Here is a 20675-nt window from a genome sequence, read left to right as displayed (position 1 = left end):
GGTCACTGAGCAATAAAAATTCTTCCTCTTGTCCAGGTGGAACTTCTGGGATCAGTCTCTGCCCATTCCCCTTGTGCCACTGCTGGTTCCCCAGAGCAGAGCCTGGGCCCTGCTGGGAGCCCACCCTGCAGGCACTGACAGACAGGGGTGAGGTCCCTGGACAGGGACCAGGGCGATGCTCCCGTCCCTTCCCCTCTGTCACCCTCCGCTGGCCCCGCTCCGGGATGTCCCTGTCCCGGCCGTGCTGAGGAGCCCAGAGCTGGACACGGCGCTCCCGATGCGCCTCCCCGGGCAGAGCAGAGGGGCAGGGTCCCCTCCCCGGTGCGCTGGCACCGCTCTTCCCGTCGCATCCCAAGGAAACCCTCCTTGGTGACGGGGATGACGTCATCGGCGTCGCCGTCTCCACGGCGACGGGGGGCGCGCCCCCGCCACGTGACCGCGCGCGGCGTCACGTGATGTTTGGAGCTGCTTCCGGGTCGATGCGGGACGCGGCCGCCGGGCCTGGGTGAGAGGGGCGGGGGACGGGGGGACAGCGGGGGACAGCGGGGGACAGCGGGGGACAGCGGGGACCCCCGGCAGCCTCCGGCACCGCCCGGCGACCCCCGGCACCCCCCGGCCCCGGCAGCGGCGCGGTGCGGGAGCGCGGAGGCCGCTGTCAGCCGGGGCCAGCCCGGGGCCGTGTGAGGGGACGGGGACGGGGACAGGCCGTGTGAGGGGACGGGGACAGGCCGTGTGAGGGGACGGGGACAGGTTCAGGCTGCGTGAAGGGAAGGGCCGTGTAAAGGGACGGTGACAGGCAGTGTGAGGGGACAGGGAGAGGCCGTGTAGAGGGATGGTGACAGGCCCTGTGAGGGGACAGGGACAGGCTCAGGCAGTGTGAGGAGCAGGGAGAGCCCTCGGGGGCTCGGCGCAGCTGTGAGCTCGTCCTGCCCGGGCCCAGCAGCACGGACAGGGCCGGGGCTGGCTCCGCAGGCAGGACAGGGGTTCCCTGCAGGGAATAATGGCTGGGGCAGTGGGGCAGGGGCAGGGTCGGGCCAGGAGCGTGCCAGGGGATAACTCAGGTGTCTGCCGTGTGCTCTCTGGTTCCTCGGCACAGTGCTGTGCCGTGGGAGCAAACAGCCCTGCTGGGTTTGAGGGGAGCCTTGACAGAGTTTCACCTGCCTGGGTGGCTTGTCCTGGTGGCTCCGAGGGTCAGGCTCCCTGCCCTGCTACAATTCCTGATAAATCCTGCTGGGATTTCCCTGCCCACGGCACCGAGGGGTGGAAGTGATGATCTTCAAGGTTCCCTTCCAGCCCAAACCATTCTGTGATTCACTTCTCTGCCTCTCGAGATCATCTCAAAAATAATTTCCCTGAATCGAGTCTGGGGAGGACGATGCTCCAGCTCCTTGCAGAGGGATGTTTGTGCCGTCTGTCATTCCTCAAGCTTTGTTTTCCGTGTGGACAAACGCGTCAGGATGTGTTTGGGGTGTGACTGCTCAGGACGTGCCCCGAAGGCCTTTGAGTGGCACTGGAATTTCATTAGCATCTCATTAATGATGTCATTCTCCTGAAGGGTCTCCTCTTCTCCTGGAAGGCTCCCAGCACAGGGGATGGAAACGTTTTCCGTGCTGCTTTTAGTGTTCTCTTTTCACTCGCCAAAACTGGGTTTCCATGGAATCAGTCTCAAGGCAGGGTCGTGCTCCTCTTTCCAGACACTTCCCAGTGCTTCTTCCAGCTTGGGAATCCCAGCACAGGCAGGAGCTGGAGCTGGTGGGGAGAGTCCAGGCAGGCTCCAGGATGATCAGAGGGATGGAACAGCTCTGCTGGGAGAGTTGGGATTGTTTACCTGGAGAGGAGAAGCTTTGGGGTGACCTCAGTGTGACCTTGCAGGGAGACAGATGGAGAGGGACTGTTTCCAAGGGCCTGGAGTGAGAGGACAAGGGGAAATGGCTTCAAAGTGTCAGACAGTGGCTTTAGGCTGGATATTGGGGAGAAATTCCTCCCTGGGAGGGTGGGCAGGCCCTGGCACAGGGTGCCCAGAGCAGCTGTGGCTGCCCCTGGATCCCTGGAAGTGCCCAAGGCCAGGCTGGATGGGGCTTGGAGCACCACGGTGTTGGAATGAGGGATTGAAACGAGATGATTTTTAAGGTGCCTTCCAACCCAAACCATTGTGGGATTCTCTGTCCTTCCTCACCGGGGCCACAGCCCTGCAGCAGAGCACTTAAAAATAACAACAAAGGCCGTTTGTTGACACCTCTCAGAGCCCAAGCGCCTCGTTTGCACTCCGTGCTGCCGTTTAGAAAAGCCAGAGTTATTTTGAGCCCTGGGCTGTTCCTTGTGCTCAGAAACGTGCACCTTGCAGGTCACCTTGTGCTGACAGCATTCCCCTGAGACCTGTCATTCCCTTTGCACATCCTGCTGCTCCCTGCTCCCAGGCATTTGTGGGGGTTCAGATGATTACAGGGGATGTGAAATCCCGTGGGAAAGGTGACTGCCCCCTCCACGACGTGTTTGTCATCTCACAGTGGCTCTGGGGTTCAAAAGTGGAGCTTGAGGAAGAAGATGCTGGGGGTTCAGAGCTGTTGGATGTAAATGTCAGCAGTTTTTGTTCTCAGTTCTGGGTTGCTCTCACATTGTAGCTGAAAACGCCTTTTTTTTGGCCTCTAAGGTGAGTTTCTGCTGTGGAATTTCCCAGCTGATGTTTGTTCAGCAGATGAAGAGGGATGGAGCTGGTGGAAAAGCCACGTGAAGGACAGAAGGCTTTGTGCACATGGGAGTTCCAGAATTTCCAGACCAGGAGGTCTTGGTGTGTGTTTGGAAAGCCCTGGCTGTCTGTGGATGGTGCTGAGCTCCCAGAGCACCCTGGAACGAGGCCTTCCAGCCTTGGCTGTCAGTGCAGATTGTTCCTGCACCACGTGGAATGGTTTAGCCTAAAACTAAATGCCTTGTTCCTGTCAAACTCCAGTCTGAGGGTTTGTTTTTTGATTCTAGGTAGAGTAGTGACATGAGTCAAGTCTGAGCTATGAATCAACCAAGCTGTTGAGAGATGAAAATGGTGGTTTTTGGGTGGGTTTTTTTTTAAGACTAATCCTGTAAGTCCCTATTTGTGGTATTTAAACTTCATATATGATATAAAAATGATAAGATGCTTCAGTCAGTTGCTGCTTATTGTACTCAAATCCTTTTGGCTGGTGGGTTTTAGGTAGTCTGGTCGTGAAGAAGTGAAGTGGAACTTGTTAAACAGCTGATTCTCAGCAAAGGGAGCCTCAGTGAAAATCACTTTTGTTTAGAATTTTATATCTAGGTTTATATCCTTGCCCCTAACCAGTCTAAGGGAAAAAAAAAAACAACAACTTTAATTCAAGATTAGCAACATGGCTTGCAATGAATGTGTGGCCCCAGCCTGAGGTTTAAAAATATAATTTTACAGTAATTAGTGGAAAAGCTGCCCTCTGACTCATGGTACATTGTAGGAAGCCTGCACTGCTGCCTGCACGTTCAGGACTGTGCTGCTGTGTCCAGGCAGCAGGACTAGGAAACCTCTGGAAACAACAATCTCTTCAGTGATGAACTCTGCTCCTGTGTGACAAACCCACCCAATGCCAAGTGCACGGGAAAAACAAGGCAGAGAGCGAGGCTGAGTCCCAGCTGGGCAGGGCCACGGGGGGGTCCTAGTGCCAAAAACACTCCCAGCTGACTCTCAGTATCTCTCCAGGCAGCTCAGCAGGCCGTGATGAGGCCAGGCCTTGTTCCTGTGCTGCTCTGTGCCATGCCCAGATACGCAGGGCACAGTTATTATCTCCCAGATGCATTAGGCAGCTGCAGAATGGAACTGGCAGAAGTTGCCTCTCGGCCTGGCCAAGCGATGCTCGGTGACACAGCAGAAAGGGGAAGTTGGCAAACAGCTGGTGGAGCAATCTCCTCCTCACAAACAGCTGTTTGCTCCTTCCCCTCCTGCCTGCCCTGCAAGTGTGTTTGAGAAGAGCTGTGCACTTCTCGCAGTCCTCGTGGGAGGGGCACGAGTGACAAGTACAGAAGTCACCTTTTGCAGCCTGGAATTATCCTGGAAGAGCATGTGGGGTAAGGAAGTCTTGCACTTGGCCTGTAATGCTGTGTTTGTGCAGCACCAAACCCTCTGGCTTTGGGTTCAAGTCATGTTTCACTTTAATCTTGAGTTTGAAATAGACCTGTTGGATGATCTGCAGCTCAGAAATAAAACCCGTGACCCATCTGCTTGCTTTCCCTGTGTGCTCAACCCCACTCTTAGAAGTGATTATTACTTGCTGCCCGCTCATGTGCTCTGTTTTTCTCTTCTTTAACCAGAAGTCCAAGAAGGGAGCATGGACCAGCCCAGTGGAAGGAGTTTCATGCAAGTTCTGTGTGAGAAATACAGCCCTGAGAACTTCCCCTACCGCCGTGGGCCTGGCATGGGGGTGCATGTCCCGGCAACTCCACAGGGCTCACCCATGAAAGGTAAATTCTGATCTTTCTCAGCATCTGGGAGGGTGCTGGGAGGCATCAACTCAAAGAGGAATCACCTTGAATTGCCCAGAAAAAGAGCCATCACAATGTGGTTTGGTTTTTTTTTTTTTTTTTCACTGGAGATCTGAGAGTCTGGATTCTAACAAAGGTAGAAAGTGACTGAACTGGTTGCTGTAAAAAGCACAAATTTCTCTACGGCACGACAGAATCAGAATTAGAGAATAGAATAGAATCATTTGGGTTGGAAGGGACCTTCAAGATGACCAGGTTCCAGCCCTGTGAGTGGAAGATGGACCTAAGGCCCTGTGCAGTCTGTGTTTTGAGGGTTCAGCAGTCCTTGGAGAATTTCTTCAGGCCACTGATCCTATTTTATTACTGGCCGCAGCAACAGATGTTTTGGCAGAGGTGGCTTAAAAATACATCGAATGTCTAAATGTGAGGTTGTTTCCCATGCCACCAGCTTGCTTTGATGCCTACAGGGCCAGGAGCTCAGTGTACACAGAAGGGGACACATTTCAAGCAGAGTGAGGAGCTGTTGAAGCTCCAGCCAGGCTGCTTTTCTTTGCAGTGTACTTTGTCTTCTCAGGGCACCAAATTCTTTGTGACCTAGTGGAGAATTCCCCTCTCCTGTGCTCCTGACCTTGCTGCCTGGAGGGAATTTAGCCAGATGTGTGTCTGAAGCTCTGGGCTGCTCGTGTATGTCCTTGAGCCTCCCAGACTGCAGAATCTGTGTCACCATCTCCTCTGAACTAGATCCATGTGACACCCTTTAGTCTTCCCTCACGCTCTGGTGGTGGCATTTAATTCTTGGTTTGGGTCTGAGATTTGCATTGATCCCATCAGAGCTGCCCTTTCTTTGTGTCACACGTCTTGCCCATCATGATCTGTAGGAGTAATCCAAACATCCATCAGGTCAATTTTGTGTCATAACCAGCCCCAAAGGGGAAAATGGCCATGGAAATCAGCTGGATGAAGTTTCCAATAACTGGGTTTGACAGAGGAGAAAAAAAAGGGCCTGAGTTCAGCTGAGGATAAAACGCTCTCAAAATGAACAAGAACAGAAAAAATGCCTGATGGAATGTTCAGGCAGTGCCCTCTCTGCAGGTAAATTTACCTCTCTCCTGCTCACCTGAGCTGTTTGGGTGCTGAAAAGAGGCCACGTCTTAAAACGTGACTGAGACATGACTTACAAATACTGCACTGGTAATTCCCAAAGTGCCACGCTGTCCTTTTAAGAAACCAAACACTTGTGAGCCAGAAAACTTGGAAACCCAGATCACTCCAGGTAATTGTTTGCTGCTAGAATCCCTTTCTTGTCGTGCAGCTGTCAAGTGTTAAGGAGAAAAGGGGCCACCTATTTAGGAAAAAGCTTGTGGTTAGATTTTAATGGATTTCGGTCCTCCAGAGAGGTGGGAAAGCCATGTTGTAGGAATGTAAGACTGATGGCTTGCCTTGCCTCAACCTGGATTTCTTGTGTGGAAATTGTTTCCTGCTACAAACCCCCAGCTTTTTGTCATGGTTTAGCCTTAGCACAGCAGGCTGTGCTTGAGGTCCAAGTCCTTGCTTGTAGCTTTGAGTACATTTACCTGTCTGAGGAGGAGCTGAAGCAAAACCAGAGCAGAAATGGAAAGGCAGAGCTGAGACCTGAGTTTTTGCATGAATGCCGAATGCTCTACACTGAACCTTGGGAAGGGAAAGCTTAGAAAGGAAATGCTTAAATACCTCCTAAGAAATGTTTAAATACCTCCTAAGAAATGTTTAAATACCTCCTGGCTGTTACTAGGCCCACGTGGGCTCAGGGTAAGAGGATAAGTGAGTCTGACTGTGCAGCTGGCACTCCCCTAGTCCTGTGTCCTATCTGCAGCAGCAGCTGCCTGGGGAAGAGCAGAAGTTGTGGCAAGGACAGATAGGAGACAGGCCATAAATGAGAAAGGACAGGCCTGAAACACACAGAAATACATGGAGGAACTGAAGAGCACTGATAGGAGAGGTACTTCATGTTTACAACCAAGACTTCAAGGTGGTGTCAGTTATAAAATCCGTGTTTAGCCTGGAATCGGTGTAAATTCCGACATTACTGCTAGATTTCTCTTGCTGGCTGTAACATCCATGTTTGGGGCTGGGTTGTGTAACTCCAAGGCAGTGCTGAGCTGAGGCAGCTGCTGTTTTCTCCCGTGGCAGACCGCCTGAACCTGCCCAGTGTGCTGGTGCTCAACAGCTGTGGCATCACCTGCGCCGGGGACGAGAACGAGATCGCCGCCTTCTGCGCCCACGTCTTTGAGCTTGACCTCTCTGACAACAAACTGGAAGACTGGCACGAGGTAAAATGGTGATGGGCACCTCACTGGGTGCCTCTCACAGCTGGTACTGGCTGCAAACGCGTTGCTTTGATGAGAGTTCCATTCTTGTGGCTTCTTTCTCATTTCTGAAGGTGATGTTCATTTACTGCGACAGCAACTGAGCAGTACATGTGATGAAATTAATCCAGTGTGGCACTTCACTCCTTTACCTTGTGATTTACAGTCATGGCTGTGGGTGAAAAATCTGTATTTTTGTTTTATATCATCATGCGAAGCAGTGGAACTGGCATTTCTAATCCCAAGAAGTTAATGAGCAGTTTAGTTTTTAGCAGAGTAGCTGGCGGTTGATTCCCAGCTTTGCCACTGTGATGGTGGGCAAGGTATTTATTCCCTCTCCTCGTTTGTTGCCTTATCTGCAGAACAGATTTAATAATATTTACCATAAAGGGTTTTTCTGCAGCCTCATTAATTAATGCTAAATGCTGTTGTAAAATCCTTTGAAGTGCTTGGATGAAATAATGTTCAATAAATGCAATGTAACAGGAGTGAAACAATCTCAATCCATTCAAGTGTCATTAAGTTCCTCACTGGATTATGCTCTGCTTTTATGTTAGTGTTTATTGTTGGAAGTAAGTGGAGAAAACCAGGATATCATGGGGGTTTGTGCCATCAGATTCTCATGTCTTTAAGCAGGGAGGGAATGCCGTGTTTGCAGTGTCCCAGCTCAGTGGGGCTGACCTCATATCTGGTCATACACTGGTCACTCACACATCTCACACTCTGCTCTGTGCTCAGTCTCTTCAGGCTGCCCTGGAACTGAAAGGCTTCTCTGTGTGCTGGCCCCTTCCTCTGAGACAGGATTAAGTTTTCACAGCCCATCCACACCAGATAAATATCTCCCCACCCCTCAAACCTGCCCGTGCTGGGGATTCCAGATCCCTGGGTAGCCTGTTCCCATGCTTAGCTAATAACCTCATAGGCTAAACTGTGTAATTTAAGTCTCCTGTGCTGCAATTTCAGCCAATTTCTGCCTGCCCTGTTCTCAGCAGGCAAGAGGAGCATCATCACTGCTCCTTATACAACAGCTTTTTATACCACTAAGAAGAACTTTAATGTCTCCTTTCCTTATTTTAGTATAATGCTGAAAAAATACCCTTCTTCCAATCATCCGACATAAGCCATTTTTCCTAAATCCTGTGTTTTTGCTGGACTGATGTCATCCAGTTTGCCTACTTAATTCTTGAAGTGTAGCACCCAAACCATGTCACCACCTGAGAGGAGGTGTGAAGTGAGGCGGACTCATTACCTCATGTTTGCCACACTTGAATTGATGAGACAATCACCCTTTGCCAACAGCTGGGCCATTTATTGACCTCTGTGTGCCCATCTCTGCCCATCCCAGAGCTCTGTGGGGTGGAGCTCTCCAGCCAGGTGTTCTCAGAATTATTTTCTGCACTGATGCCCGCTGGTGCTGGAAGCTGCTTCCCACTCATTTCCCCAGTCCAGGAGGGAATTAGGGGTTGGCTGAGCTCTGTGGGGAGCAGTGGGAAGCTGGACAAGTGCTCAGTGTTGGCCAGGGAGGCAGGAGAAGAGCCCGTGGCCCCCTGTGAGCGAGGGCTGGCTCCTGGAATGTGCGGCTGCTCAGCCTTGGGGTTCAGGTGGATTTTATGGCCTCTCCCAAGGGACTGCCTTTCTCTTATCAAGCTGCTCCTAGAGTGTAATTAAATGAACTCTTGAGGAGAATGAGTAATTAACCAATCCATCTAGATCAGGAATGGCTGGAGTATGAATTACAGGTAGATATCCCTATGTTTTTCCCCATATCATTGCTTTGTGGTGATTCCACAGGGCCCCTTTTAGGAGGTGTGGGATATTATTGCCAGAGCTCCGATTACTGCCTGATACACATTTCTTTCTTTTTATTTTTTTTTGTTTTGTTTTTGTTTTTCTTCCCTCCCCACTCAGGTCAGTAAAATTGTGTCCAACGTCCCCCACTTGGAGTTTCTAAACCTGAGTTCCAACCCTCTCAGTTTGTCCGTTTTAGAGAGAAGTTGCGCTGGGTCTTTCGCTGGCGTCCGCAAACTTGTGCTCAACAACAGCAAAGCTTCCTGGGAAACAGTGCACACCATCCTGCAGGAGTTGCCAGAGTAAGCCTGGGAACCTGGGGGTTTGCTGCACTCAGGACAAGGCTGGGCTGTGGAGTCGTGTGCTGAGGGATGAGGGGGCAGTGAGGACGCAAACAGCAGTAGGGAAAAAGGGATGTTTTCCTTTGGGAGTTTGGGAACTCCAGGCGAGTGCTTTGCATTGTCCTAAAAACCAAACTTGGGTGGTGCTGCAAAGCCCAGGCCTTCTCCTCCTCCAAACCTAAATACCAGAGATGGATAATGACCCCCAAAATGTCACACTTCCCTGTGAGTCACTGTGCAGTGAATGGTGCAGGGCATACCTGTTAAATGAGAGGTACGTCTGAGGGTCTGGCCACTTGTCAAGGAGTATTTCATCCTGCTTTTCTCGGCTCAGGTGTTGATTTCTGTGCTTTGGTCACGGGCCACCTTGGCATTCTGCTCCCATGGATGTCCTCAGTGGGTTTGTTTTGATGACAGATCCCTCTGTGTGTGGCTTTGTAAGCAGAGATGGGGACAGCACAATGTCCTGTGTGGCCAGCCTACACTTCCCTGGGATTGTGAGAGTTCAGTTGTCTGAAAACTTAGTGGGACCTGCTCTTTCTTTAATGGATCTGTTCTTTCTTTACTGGGAATCCATGGCAGTGATGTGGGGAAAAAAATCATCATCAGTGTTGTATCAAAACCCCATTTTAAATTAAGCTGAGGGCACTGGGAGCAGGTCCCAGTCACTGTTGGAGCTGGGTTGGCGGCCTGTTGGGCACAGATGTGGAAGACAACCCCAACCAATCTGTTACACCGTACTGGGAGAAATTCAGGGGACATTTAAAAGGCTCTTTTAATCTCTGAAGATACGGATGGGAGCAGAGATGTAGTTGGAACACTCTCTGTGGAGTGCTCAAAGACCTTCTCTACACCAAGGTTCTCAGAGCTGTTGCAGAAAGTTGTGTTAAAATCACAAAAAATTGATGACATGATCCTTTCTGCCCTGTGCAGCTTGGAGGAGCTCTTCCTGTGCCTTAATGACTACGAGACAGTGTCTTGCTCTCCAGTTTGCTGTCAGTCTCTCAAGCTACTCCACATAACTGACAATAACCTTCAAGACTGGACTGAAATTCGAAAGTTGGGAATTATGTTTCCATCGCTGGACACGCTTATCCTGGCTAACAACAACCTCACCACCATTGAGGAGTCAGAAGATTCCCTGGCAAGGCTCTTCCCCAACCTAAGATCCATCAACTTGCACAAGTCAGGTGAGAGCCTGGAAGCTGGGATGGGTTTTGTTGGTTGATCAGAGTCTCTCCTCCTGTATAGATGACAAGCAATGAACTTGCCCATCTGTGGGATTTTCCTGCTGCTTTGGGTATTCACTCATTATCAAAAGATGAGTCAGAGCAGTGTGGACCAGTTAGTCAAAAATGAGCTGGAAAGGTTTTTTTTATGTTGGTAGTTTCCCTCTGTTTCCCATCCCTGCCTCAGGTACTCCTGGCTGGGGAAGGATAAATAAATGTCTGGCAGTGGAGGGGATGAAAGAATCCCATTTTGCCTTTATTCCCTGCTTTATCTCGGGTAAAACGAGGACATTTGCAGGTAGGCAGCATGGATCAAGCATCCCCCAGCAGAAGCTGTCTGTCATCTGTGCTCAGTCATTACAGCCTCACAAGTGATGCTGGAAGCTGCTTTTACACTCCAGCCCCAGAGAATTTCCAGCCAACGCTCCAGAAAGAGAATGAGCAGTCGGAATATTGGGCAGAGCACCCTGTGCTGGGAGAGAAGGAGCTGCAGGGCAGCTCGTGGGGGCTCTGACGTGTTTGTGTGTGACACATACACCAGGAATTCATCTGCAGGAGTGCTTCATGCACCAGCAGCTTTTGTTCTTTACGGCTTTATATGCTGTGCCAGTGCCGCTGAAGTGTCAGGCAGGTAGAAGGGACTTCATTAACATGCCCTACAACGTGAGCATCAAGGAATCCCTGTAATAAAAGCTTAACTAGAGGAGGAAAAGCCTGTTAAGCTGCATTTGAAAGCACTGTCTCATCGAGGAACAAGTGCTCCTCTGGTAAGTAGTTTTGCAGTTTTGATGCCAGGTGCTTAAGAACTCCGAGCTCTGTGTTGCATTTTGATGTTTTGGAAGCTGAAAGTCAAACAGGGATCCCAAGGAGCTTGTTAAAACTTTTGGGGGGTTTTAGAGAAAGCTGCTGCACTCTGAAGTTCTGGCAGGTGAAGACTCCAAGACGAGTTGTGTTGATCTCACCACGCAGTCACGGCTCCGCTGGGCTCAGTCCTCACTTTGTTTTATTTTGCCCTCCCTGCTTGCTTTGTTAGGCCAAGTGTGAGGTCTAGAGGGGGCTGAAAACGAGTTAAAACCTTTTCCATTAAATGGCTGGATGGCTTCTGGGACTGTTTCACCATTGGGCTGTGAGCAGAAATGGGACCCAAGGTGGTTGTGTACATGAGGTAAAGCCTTTTGATGGCAGTTTAGTGATGCCTGGAATGAAAGAAGTGCTGGTGGCTTTAGCACTCTGAAGGCAGCATCCCTTTATAGACACCACATCACTGATGCTGGTCAGTCCCCAGCAGTGAGGCCAAAGGTTGAGTGGTCCATAAAAAAGCCATGGAGAGCATCCTTCTAGACCTTGAAACAGCACTAGAGAATTTCAGCTCCTCTGCCTTGTAAGCAAATGTTGATTTTTTTTAGCAGCACATCGTGAGCAAAAAGCCAACTTCTCAAAGGAGCAGCAGTGACACTCTCCTGTCACATATGTTCTTTGGCTGTGTCTGATTATCTTGGATCCATGATGTGTTTTCTGTGTTTGTTAACACAAATCTTTCCTCCTGAGCAGGTCTGCATTGCTGGGAAGACATTGACAAGTTAAACTCTTTCCCCAAGCTGGAGGAAGTGAAATTGCTGGGAATTCCTCTGCTGCAGTCTTACACCACCGAGGAGCGCAGGAAGCTGCTAATAGCCAGGTCTGTTGGTTTGTGCTGCTCAGCAGAAACGTGACAAGGCAAGGAAGGGGTTGGAGCAGGTAATCCGAGGAAGAGGCTGGCAGGAGATGAAGTTCTGTGTGAGTGCAGAAAGGTTGGAGCTTGTTTTGTGGAAAAGTCACAGAAGTGAAAATGTTAAATCTGACTGCTCTACTTCTCAGGGGATTTTGTGAGTCTCCTACAAATCTGTGCACGTGTGATGCATATCTGTGGTGAAATGAAAATGTTAAATTTCGAAGGCTCTCGAGAAATTACATTGAACTTCCCCTGCTCTGTCAAAGGGATCGAGGCCTGAGCTTCCTGGCAGGAATCCTCACGGTGTTAAAGCTGAGGCCCTTTTGATGTGGCTGCCTTGTTGGTGAGGCTGTCTGGGCTCCCCTCCTGGCTGACTGTGGCTCTTGGTGTGTGCCTGCAGGTTGCCATCCATCACCAAGCTCAACGGCAGCATCGTGGCCGACGGCGAGCGCGAGGACTCGGAGCGCTTCTTCATCCGCTACTACATGGAGTTCCCCGAGGAGGAGGTGCCTTTCAGGTAGGAGTTCTCTGGAATTCCTGCAGGTGGGAAGTCAGGGAGGAATTCCTGCAGTGGAGAGGCAGGGACAGAAGGGTGGGGACTGGCCAGGTGATGGGAAATACGTGCCAGCTGTTCCATGATAAAGACATCCCTCACCTTCCTCCAGCCATGGCTCCTTCAGTCTGTTTGGGCTGAAATTGTTATACTGTTGTTGTCTCATGATTTGTAGGGTCACTCCTGAGTCAGATTTGCTCTTAATAGTTCCTGTTTCAAGTGCCATTAAACAACAGGAGTGGTCAGTTCATGACCTTCATTGTTTCTTGGCCTCTCCCGTGGCTCCCTTCGTAATCCACCTGTGTTTGGGAGTGCACAAAGGACACTCAGCCCAGGACACATCGTGCCCTCCGCTGCCAGGCCAGGGCATCTAATCCTCTGCACCATCTGGTGTGTGGAATGTGGCTGGCAAGGGGAAGCTGTCCCCTCACTTTCAGGCCTGCAAATCACGAGCCTGATGGGTTTTCTTTGCCAAAAAAGTACATCCAATGATCCGTTCATCTTGGTAAACTAATGAACTTGGACAGATGCTGTTCAGTCTGTATCTTTTTTTGTGCCAGCATCCACTTACTGCTTCTAATGGGCTGAGGAGGGACCATGGAGCATCAGGCCACTGCCTTTACCTGCCCTCAGCCCTAAACCCTCCTGTGCTTTTGGACAGCAAAGCTTTATTATCATTTTTTTACAGAAAAGGGGTAGGACAGGAGTGTGTGTGTGACTCTGAGGGCACAGGCAGAGGTGGGGACACACTGAAGGTCACAGGTATGGCCTGGCATGGATGACAAATGGAATCTGCTCAGTGTTTTCCTCTGCTAAACTCTCAGCTACAATGCTTCTTGTTTTTCTAAAGCACTGGATATTGACTTGCCAATCCAGTACGGGGGTGGGAAGGCTGGAATGGGGAATGAGGGCATGGCATTTTGTGTGAATATTAATAGGGTCAGTGATTGTAGTATTTGTTAAAAGCATGCTGGGGTCAGTTCAGAGGCAGAGGGAGACAAGACAGCTGGTCCTTTTTCTGACAACAAGTCCTGACTTGTAATTTTAGAGGGCCTTGAAGCATAAAAATTGAAGGAAATATTGGAAGGGATAACAGCAGAGACAGAATGCAGGAGAGGAGGGGGAGACTGGGACTGTGAGCTCATGGTGCCACTCCCGAAAGGGATTCATTTTCATAACTTTTCATATTTCATGTGTTTGGTGGTGACAGAATGTCAGTGATCCATATATTGCTGGGAAGGACACAGTGGGGTCCAGCTTTGGGCAGTCATGATGCCGAGGACGTGGACACAGGCTGTGTGTTACACATCACCACACACCACTGGGATGGGTTTGCAGGTGGGATCTCACCCATCCAAGAAAACCAGGCTGATTTTGACCAACACATCAGCTTTCTGCTCAAAAAATTACCTCCCCCTCAGACTTCTTAGCCTTTAGACACTGCTACTGCTCTTTCCATGGTCAATGGCCTCTTTGTCCAAATCCCTTCATCCGTGCAGTGTTTCCAAGAGGCTTCTGCAGCTACCAGAGAGGTTTGTTCTGTCCTGGAGGGGTTGGGTGCCACTGCAGACTCCTTCCTAGGGAGGCTGCAGATGGCTGAGAGTGTCCCCAGTGCAGGGTTTCAGTTCCTGGGCCCACAGTCAGCAGCCCTTGTCCGAAGGGAGACCTGGCATTCCTTGCAGAGGGATTTTGTGTCTGTCTGTTGCTAAAGCTTCCCCTTCCTCGCTCCCAAATCTGGTGTGGTGGCTCCAAGAGCGGTTTGCAATTAGAAACTAATCAGGACACACATGTTGTGGCTGGGGTCTGACATCTGCATTGCAGTGCTGCCTCGAGCAGAGGGAGAACAACTGGAGCACGGAAAAGTTCCCAGTGGGAGCAGAGGACAGCTTCCCCCCTCTGGACTGGCAAGGTGCAGCCTGTGATAAGCTCTGTCACCAGAACCCCCCTGCTTGCTGCATTGCTGTCTGCAGCTGGAAGGGATCAGGCAGGCAGGGAAATGGAAGGAACAATTTATCTCTGTGGATGTCGTGGCTGTAGGGAGCACAATCCAATATTGGCTGTCTCGTGGAGTGACGTCCTCGTGTCTGGGGGGTTTTAATGAGCCCTCTGCATGTCTGCTCCACTGTTTATCTGCAGAGTATCACAGGCACTTTCAGCCAGGCTCAGATCTTCAGCAGCCTCAGCATCTGCCAGGCTGCAAGGGGTGATTAGAAAAGTCTCCAGGGTGCCTATTATTGGGGTCCAAAACACCCATGTACCATTTTGCCTTGGTCCTGATTGATTTGAGGGCAGCCAGTCACTCACACACTTTCTTTGCAGCTCACATACTCAGGAGCAGGCTGCAAAGCTCGTTCCGTCCTTCCTCAAGACGAGAAAATTTCAGACAGCTTGACCCACCACATATTTACAGCACATATGTGGGTAATCGTGGCTCTCTCGTGGTGGTTCTCTCTCTCTCAGCCTGTCTGAAATTTGTCTCCCTCTTTATCCTCTCCCCACCATCAGCCCAGTTCACTCTGAGTGCATGAATCATGGCAGTAATTGTGGCTGGCCCAGAAGCTGCTGCTGAGAATTGAAGGGATGTCCCAGAGGGGCACAGGAGGCCCCTTTGAGGGTTTGGAGCAGCAGGAGGGGGTTCCTCTCTCCCTCTTTCCCGTCGGATATTGCTGCTGGCAAATCCTTCCAGAGAAAGAGAAATCCTCCTCACTTCTGACAGGTTGGCTGGCATTTGTTCTGCCTGCAGGTGGGTTAAAGGAGGGGAGTGTTGTTTTCTCTCAGCACTAATGGCTTTCCCAGATAAATGGGGCTGCTCCTACCACCCCAGTGCCTGTGAGAGCAGGGCACCATCCCACCTTTGGACCCTCTGGTTGTGTCCGTGGGACTGGGGAAATCCAGTGCCTTGCGGCCCTTACCTCAGTGCCCAGCACACAGAGGGGCTGCTGTTCTCCAGGAACATTCCTGCCTCCAGCAGGACTCCCTGGGGTCACCCGGGCTGCCAGATCCCATCGCTGCCGCGGGGCTGTGACACCGCGCCCATCGCATTCAGCCCCGCCTGGGATCGGAAACACAAAGCCCTTTCTGTGCAGGGGCTCTGAAACGTTACCTGTCCTCGGCAGCTCCCAGCCTTTGTCATCCCAATCCCATTGTGTTTTGTGCTGCCGCTCCTCCTCTTTCCCAGCCAGGCAGGGAGATCCAGCCTGGCCCGATGGGAGCCATACCAGGGGGGTGGGGGTGACACAGATTTTCCATTGCAGGGACCTTGGGAAGAGCACTCAAAGAACTTGGCTGCAAGGACAGGGTGTCACTGGAGTGTGTGCCTCTGCTAGTAAAATTCCCATCTTGTCTTAGAGCAGGTGTGAGGGATCAGCTGGCAAGAAGTGCCCTGCTTGTTATCAGCTCTCAAACTGTGCAGCAGCTCACCTTGCTTTGGTGATCTTGATGACCCTGTGCTCAGTGGAGTGTAACATTTGGGACCTAGCTGGCCTCTTGGAAAACAGCAGGAATGGCTGATGATCAGTTAAGTCGTGAGGTCACAGGTACTGGGAATCTAAATGGAAGGTTGTGTCCTTTTTGTGAGCACTGGCTTGGTTCTGGCACTCTTGAGTGAAGTGTTTTCACTGGAGCAGGAGGTGTGGAGTTGTGAGCACAGCGTCCTCTCTTTCTTCCAAATCCCACTGCAGCCACGGCTGGGATTTCTCAAGCTGTGGGAGCCCAAACTGTGCTGCTCAGTTCTGTCAGGAAGCTGGTTTGAGACCAGTCAGCTCGAACATCTCAGGCTGGTGGTAACTTCACCTTCCTCAGCAAGATACTTCTCCCTAGTGGGACCCTGAGCTCGTGTCAGTGCCACGGTGCAGCCTGGGGACTGTGGGACAAAGTGACTGGAGTGCTTGGCCTTTCTGGGGCTTCAGGCTGGAATCAGGGTCAGTGTCGTCTCATGTGGGGAGCTCTCAGAGCTGGGAAATGTGCATTGGCTGCACCATGACTCTGAACTCGCTGCATTTTCCAGGTATCACGAGCTGGTGACCAAGTACGGGAAGCTGGAGCCCTTGGCAGTGGTGGACCTGCGGCCTCAGAGCAGCGCCAAGGTGGAGGTTCACTTCCAGGACAAGGTGGAGGAGATGTCCATCCGCCTCGACCAGACTGTGGCAGAGCTGAAGAAGCACTTAAAAACTGTGGTGCAGCTGTCAACAAGCAACATGCTGCTCTTCTACTTGGACCAGGAGGCTCCTTTTGGTCCCGAGGAGATGAAATACAGCTCGAGGGCGCTGCATTCCTACGGCATCCGGGATGGAGATAAAATCTACGTGGAGCCCAGAATGAAATAGCCTTTCTGCCCGCACCCACACGCCCCCACACACCCACACACATGCATTGAGGAGTTCTTTGCAAGGTTTTTATTTCGGTTGGTTGGTTGAGGTTTGGTTGTGTTTCTGTAGCAGGTGATTTCTTAGCCCGGAGGAAGTGCCCTGATCTGAGAACCATGCCCACCATCCACTGCAGGTGACCTTGAGGTGACAATTGACTTCAGGATGTGTGTTTCAGTGTGGGCAATACCTTGATGTTTCCTTTGATGCTCCGGTATACTCGTGATTTGGCATGAATGGTCAGTTGTTCAAGCTAAACAATGCCAGGGTCCATAAGGGAGGAGACAGCTCGGTGCAGAATTTGACCTGTCGTTTTCTTTTCCTAAATTTTTTGGTGTTTTGCTCCACCAGAGCTCCCTTTGGCCTAGCTATCCAACTGTGGCTCGAGCTTGCTGTAGTATTTTCTTGCAGCTTGGTGCTGTCTCAACCTTTTGTTGTGCTCGAGTTCACAGGAAAGATCTCCATCAGTATTCTGCTTGATTCAGAGCTCAGGTACTTTAGTGCATCCACTTCACTCCACTGGTTTGCTTTCCGTGAGTGCACAAAATGGGGAGAAAAAGAAGAACTTCCCAGAACTTCTTTCCAAAGTGCACGCTCTATATCCACCTGATTTCTTGGCGAAAAAAAGAGGTTTTGGCTGCTGTACCCATCTCACACGGTGCCTGCAGCCTGTGGGGATAAAGGTGTGTTGGAAAGTGAATTTTGGGACGTGGTGGATGAGCGCTGTGTTGGAAGGGCTTTTAGAGCAACAGGTCAACAAGGGGTTGAAGAGGAGCTTCCCCCGTTGGCCGTTGTCCATCCTGATGCTGAAGAGATCCTCCCCTGCACTTCACCTTGTACCAGTGGCTGCTGCAAGTGGAATGGCTAAAATTCCTCTCCCGGGAGAGAGGAAGAGTCAAGTTGAAGTTTGTGTTTGTTGCTGTTGCACCAGTTCAAACCTAGCACTTTCCCCGGGGCCCCTGGCCGGGGGTCCCTGCGTAGGGCCCGGACTCGCAGGAGGTGTTGGCTCGGATCAGCCTCTGGCAGTGGAGGAGCAAAGCAGCTGGACTCACGTTGGCCGTTCAGCAGGTTTCACTCTCTCCCTCTTTCTCTCTCTCTCTCTCTTGGCTTCCCCCACGTGCCCCTCGTAGGCATCGCGTGCTGCTGCTTCACGTAGTCCCTGTTTTCCACTGCAGGCCAGATTCCCCTGCCTGCTCACTGAGATCCTCCTTTCTCTCTCTCGTTTCGCCTTCCTGTGTCTTCCCTGCTCCAAGTTCAAGACTTCCCCAATTTCCTGGTTCCAAGCAGCTGCAGAGCAGTTTTTGGAGCTGTGCAGCGAGGGCTCTAGTTACACATGAACTCCTGACCTTCATTTTGAAATGCTCCCTTTATCCCCACGTGCACTTTCTTTCCCAGGATGCTTTTGCCCACATCACCGAGCTCCTTTGGTATTCTTGGAGTTGTGTATTTCTCTTCACATTTTACCTGGATTGTGGGGTGGGGTCAGTGGGGAGGGGGATGAAGTATTATTATCTCATAGTCTTCAGGTTTAGGATGTGGGGATTGTTCAGAGGGGATTAGTTCCTTATCCAAAGCAAGGGTTAAAACGGGAGGATTTTAAACAAGTTACTAATTTGTGCCTCATGCCCCTGCCAAAAATAGCAATTTCTTGGCCCCGTTGAGATGAGCAATAGGGAAGGGAGTGAGATTTTTTCCATAGGTAGCATAGATTTTTCCATAGATCCGTGGTACCTGTAAACTAAATAGCAGGGAGATACTGGCAGTGTAACATAAAATGATGCTTTTATAAGCTAGAGCTTTACTGAAGATGTATTTTCCATTTGGGCAGCGAAAATAATTTTCCTTCCTGATAAGCAGAACCCTTAAGCCAACACTTCTGTATGATATATACATACCTACCAATAGGAAAAGTTGTGGTTAATAAGATATTTTGTTATAAAGCAAAGTTTTATGAAGATATGGTTGTTTAATATTAGAAGCCTATTTCAGCCCTTGACCTCCAGTGTAAGTAGGTTATCCCTGAGTGGCTGCAGAGTCCGAGGCAAGCGACCTATGGGAATGCAAAAGTATCTCTGACCCAATTCTCCAGAGCAGTAATTGCCTCTGTGGGTGTATTTATGGCGTTGTACCTGCTATTAATGAGATGCTGTAACTCTTGACCAACTTCCCCAGCACAATTAAGTGTCTGGGTTTCAGAGAAGAGAATAAACAAAGGCCGTTAACAAGTGGAATGGGATGATAAAGAAGAGCCAAGTACGTGCTTTTGAGTTCGTTTGCCCACTAAAAAACTGGGCTGTCCATGGAGGGATTGGTGCTGTCACCAGCTCAGAACTGGCAGTAAATCCTGGTTTTAGTTGTGGCAGACCTGGTGGGAACTAGAAGATGGAAAAAGAGAACGCAAGAAGATTAACGGGTGCTGGGGATTTGATGCTGACACCCAACCCTGCTCCCTTGGTCTGTTTAGGTGTGAAATCACCACCCTGCCACTTCTCCAGGGGAAGGTTTTTCTCAAGGCATTCACCTTGCGTGCAGATAGTGGAGCAGTTGTGGGGTAGAAACCAAGAATCTTGGTTGGCCTCCCAAGGAGAAGGACTCAGCCCCAAAACCCAGAGAGAGTTTTTGTGTGGAGATGATCAGCTGTGGGAATTGGGACCAAGTGGCACACAAGGATGTGGCAAAATACCCCAAATCCTGATACCTGGTGGGGAAGGGACTTGTGTGTGTGCCACCCAACAGGGACCATGTCTTGGGGCGAGAGGAGAAGGTTCTGAGTGGGAGAGGAGGTTTGGGTGCTGAGGGAGGGTGCAGATGTGGCAGGAGGTTTGATTCAAACCATGTCCAGCCACTGCTTCAGCTGGAGGTCCCTGGGTCTGTCACATCCCCTTGAGAAAACAAAATAGATTTGCAACCTTCCCTGGCTTGTGTGTCCTATCTGAGGGCGACTTTTGTCGAGAGCTGTTGTGTTGTTCCTGCTAGTTCATGCAGAAAAGTCTGCCACGGGCACAGCACCTGCTCCACGAGGACTTGGGTGACAGCTGTATACCAAAGTGTCACAGGGTTCCGTGTGCCCAGTTCCACGCCGTGCCCTTGTGGTTTTGGATGTGTTCCTGTTGAATATCCGTGGTTTTGGCCAGATGTTCCAGGCGGATCGCTGTTATGGATCTGCACGGGGTGCTGGTTGTCTTCTGCTCCCTGGCTGGGATTTGTAACCTCGTTTTTTTGGGAGCTGCAGGCGTGCTGGTGGCAGGTGTGACCCACGGTGGCTTGGAGAGAGGAAGTGCTGCTGGGGACAGGCTGTCCCTGTGCCCTCTCCTCCTCGGGTCTGGAATCCCTCAGAGGCGGCTTTGCCTCCTCGTTTATCAGTGAGATTCTGTAAGTTCTGTTCGTGTGCAAGATTTGAGAATGCAGACGAGGTGCTTGAAGCAGCCCAGAGGCTAAAATATGAATTCCTGGCAGCTGTGCCTCCCTGGTTTGGATGTGGCACTTTTGTAGGCAGGAGAGAGACGCCTTCCCCAGAGCAATGTTAGAGGGGCTTCAGCCACCTCGGGCCTTTGCCTCTGTGATTGCTTCTCTGCTGTTCCTGGAAACTTCAAATATAATTTAAACGTGAAGATCTATTCTTGCCTCCCTGATAATGTTGCATCCATATGTAATTTCAGAGAAGAAGAAGAACTGTAAGTGCATCTGGTTTTTTATTCTGGTTGCTCTCCCTGGGGATACACCTCCCGCTCCCACAATTTGCCTTTGGTTTGCTCGCAGACGTAGCGGTGGAATTCAGGCCAAAATAGGTCATTGGTTTGGATCAGTTCAATAAACTTATGTAAGTTTTTACACAAAAAAACCCCAGTGTCCTGAGCTTTGCACTTCT

At 50.7% G+C, this 20675-nt stretch overlaps 1 protein-coding gene across 2 annotated transcripts; it reads left to right on the top strand.

Moving 5' to 3' along the window:
- The first annotated feature begins 460 nt into the window (after positions 1-460).
- TBCEL (tubulin folding cofactor E like) lies at positions 461-20648 on the top strand. 2 transcript variants are annotated; one of them, XM_066203352.1, is made up of 8 exons: positions 461-505; positions 4306-4455; positions 6646-6785; positions 8730-8911; positions 9884-10140; positions 11731-11857; positions 12291-12407; positions 16450-20648. In XM_066203352.1, the coding sequence occupies exons 2-8, from the start codon at positions 4323-4325 to the stop codon at positions 16766-16768; spliced, it is 1275 nt and encodes a 424-aa protein (XP_066059449.1). In that variant the 5' UTR covers positions 461-505; positions 4306-4322; the 3' UTR covers positions 16769-20648. The 2 variants fall into 2 exon arrangements, with proteins under 2 accessions (XP_066059449.1, XP_066059448.1); XM_066203351.1 differs by lacking the exon at positions 461-505 and adding an exon at positions 3184-4062.
- Positions 20649-20675: the final 27 nt, after the last annotated feature.

The sequence above is a fragment of the Chamaea fasciata genome, unplaced genomic scaffold (assembly GCF_029207755.1).
Source record: "Chamaea fasciata isolate MVZ Bird 193981 ecotype frontalis unplaced genomic scaffold, bChaFas1.0.hap1 SCAF_24, whole genome shotgun sequence".
NCBI lineage: Eukaryota > Metazoa > Chordata > Aves > Passeriformes > Sylviidae > Chamaea > Chamaea fasciata.
This window is presented reverse-complemented; position numbering and strand designations above follow the sequence as displayed.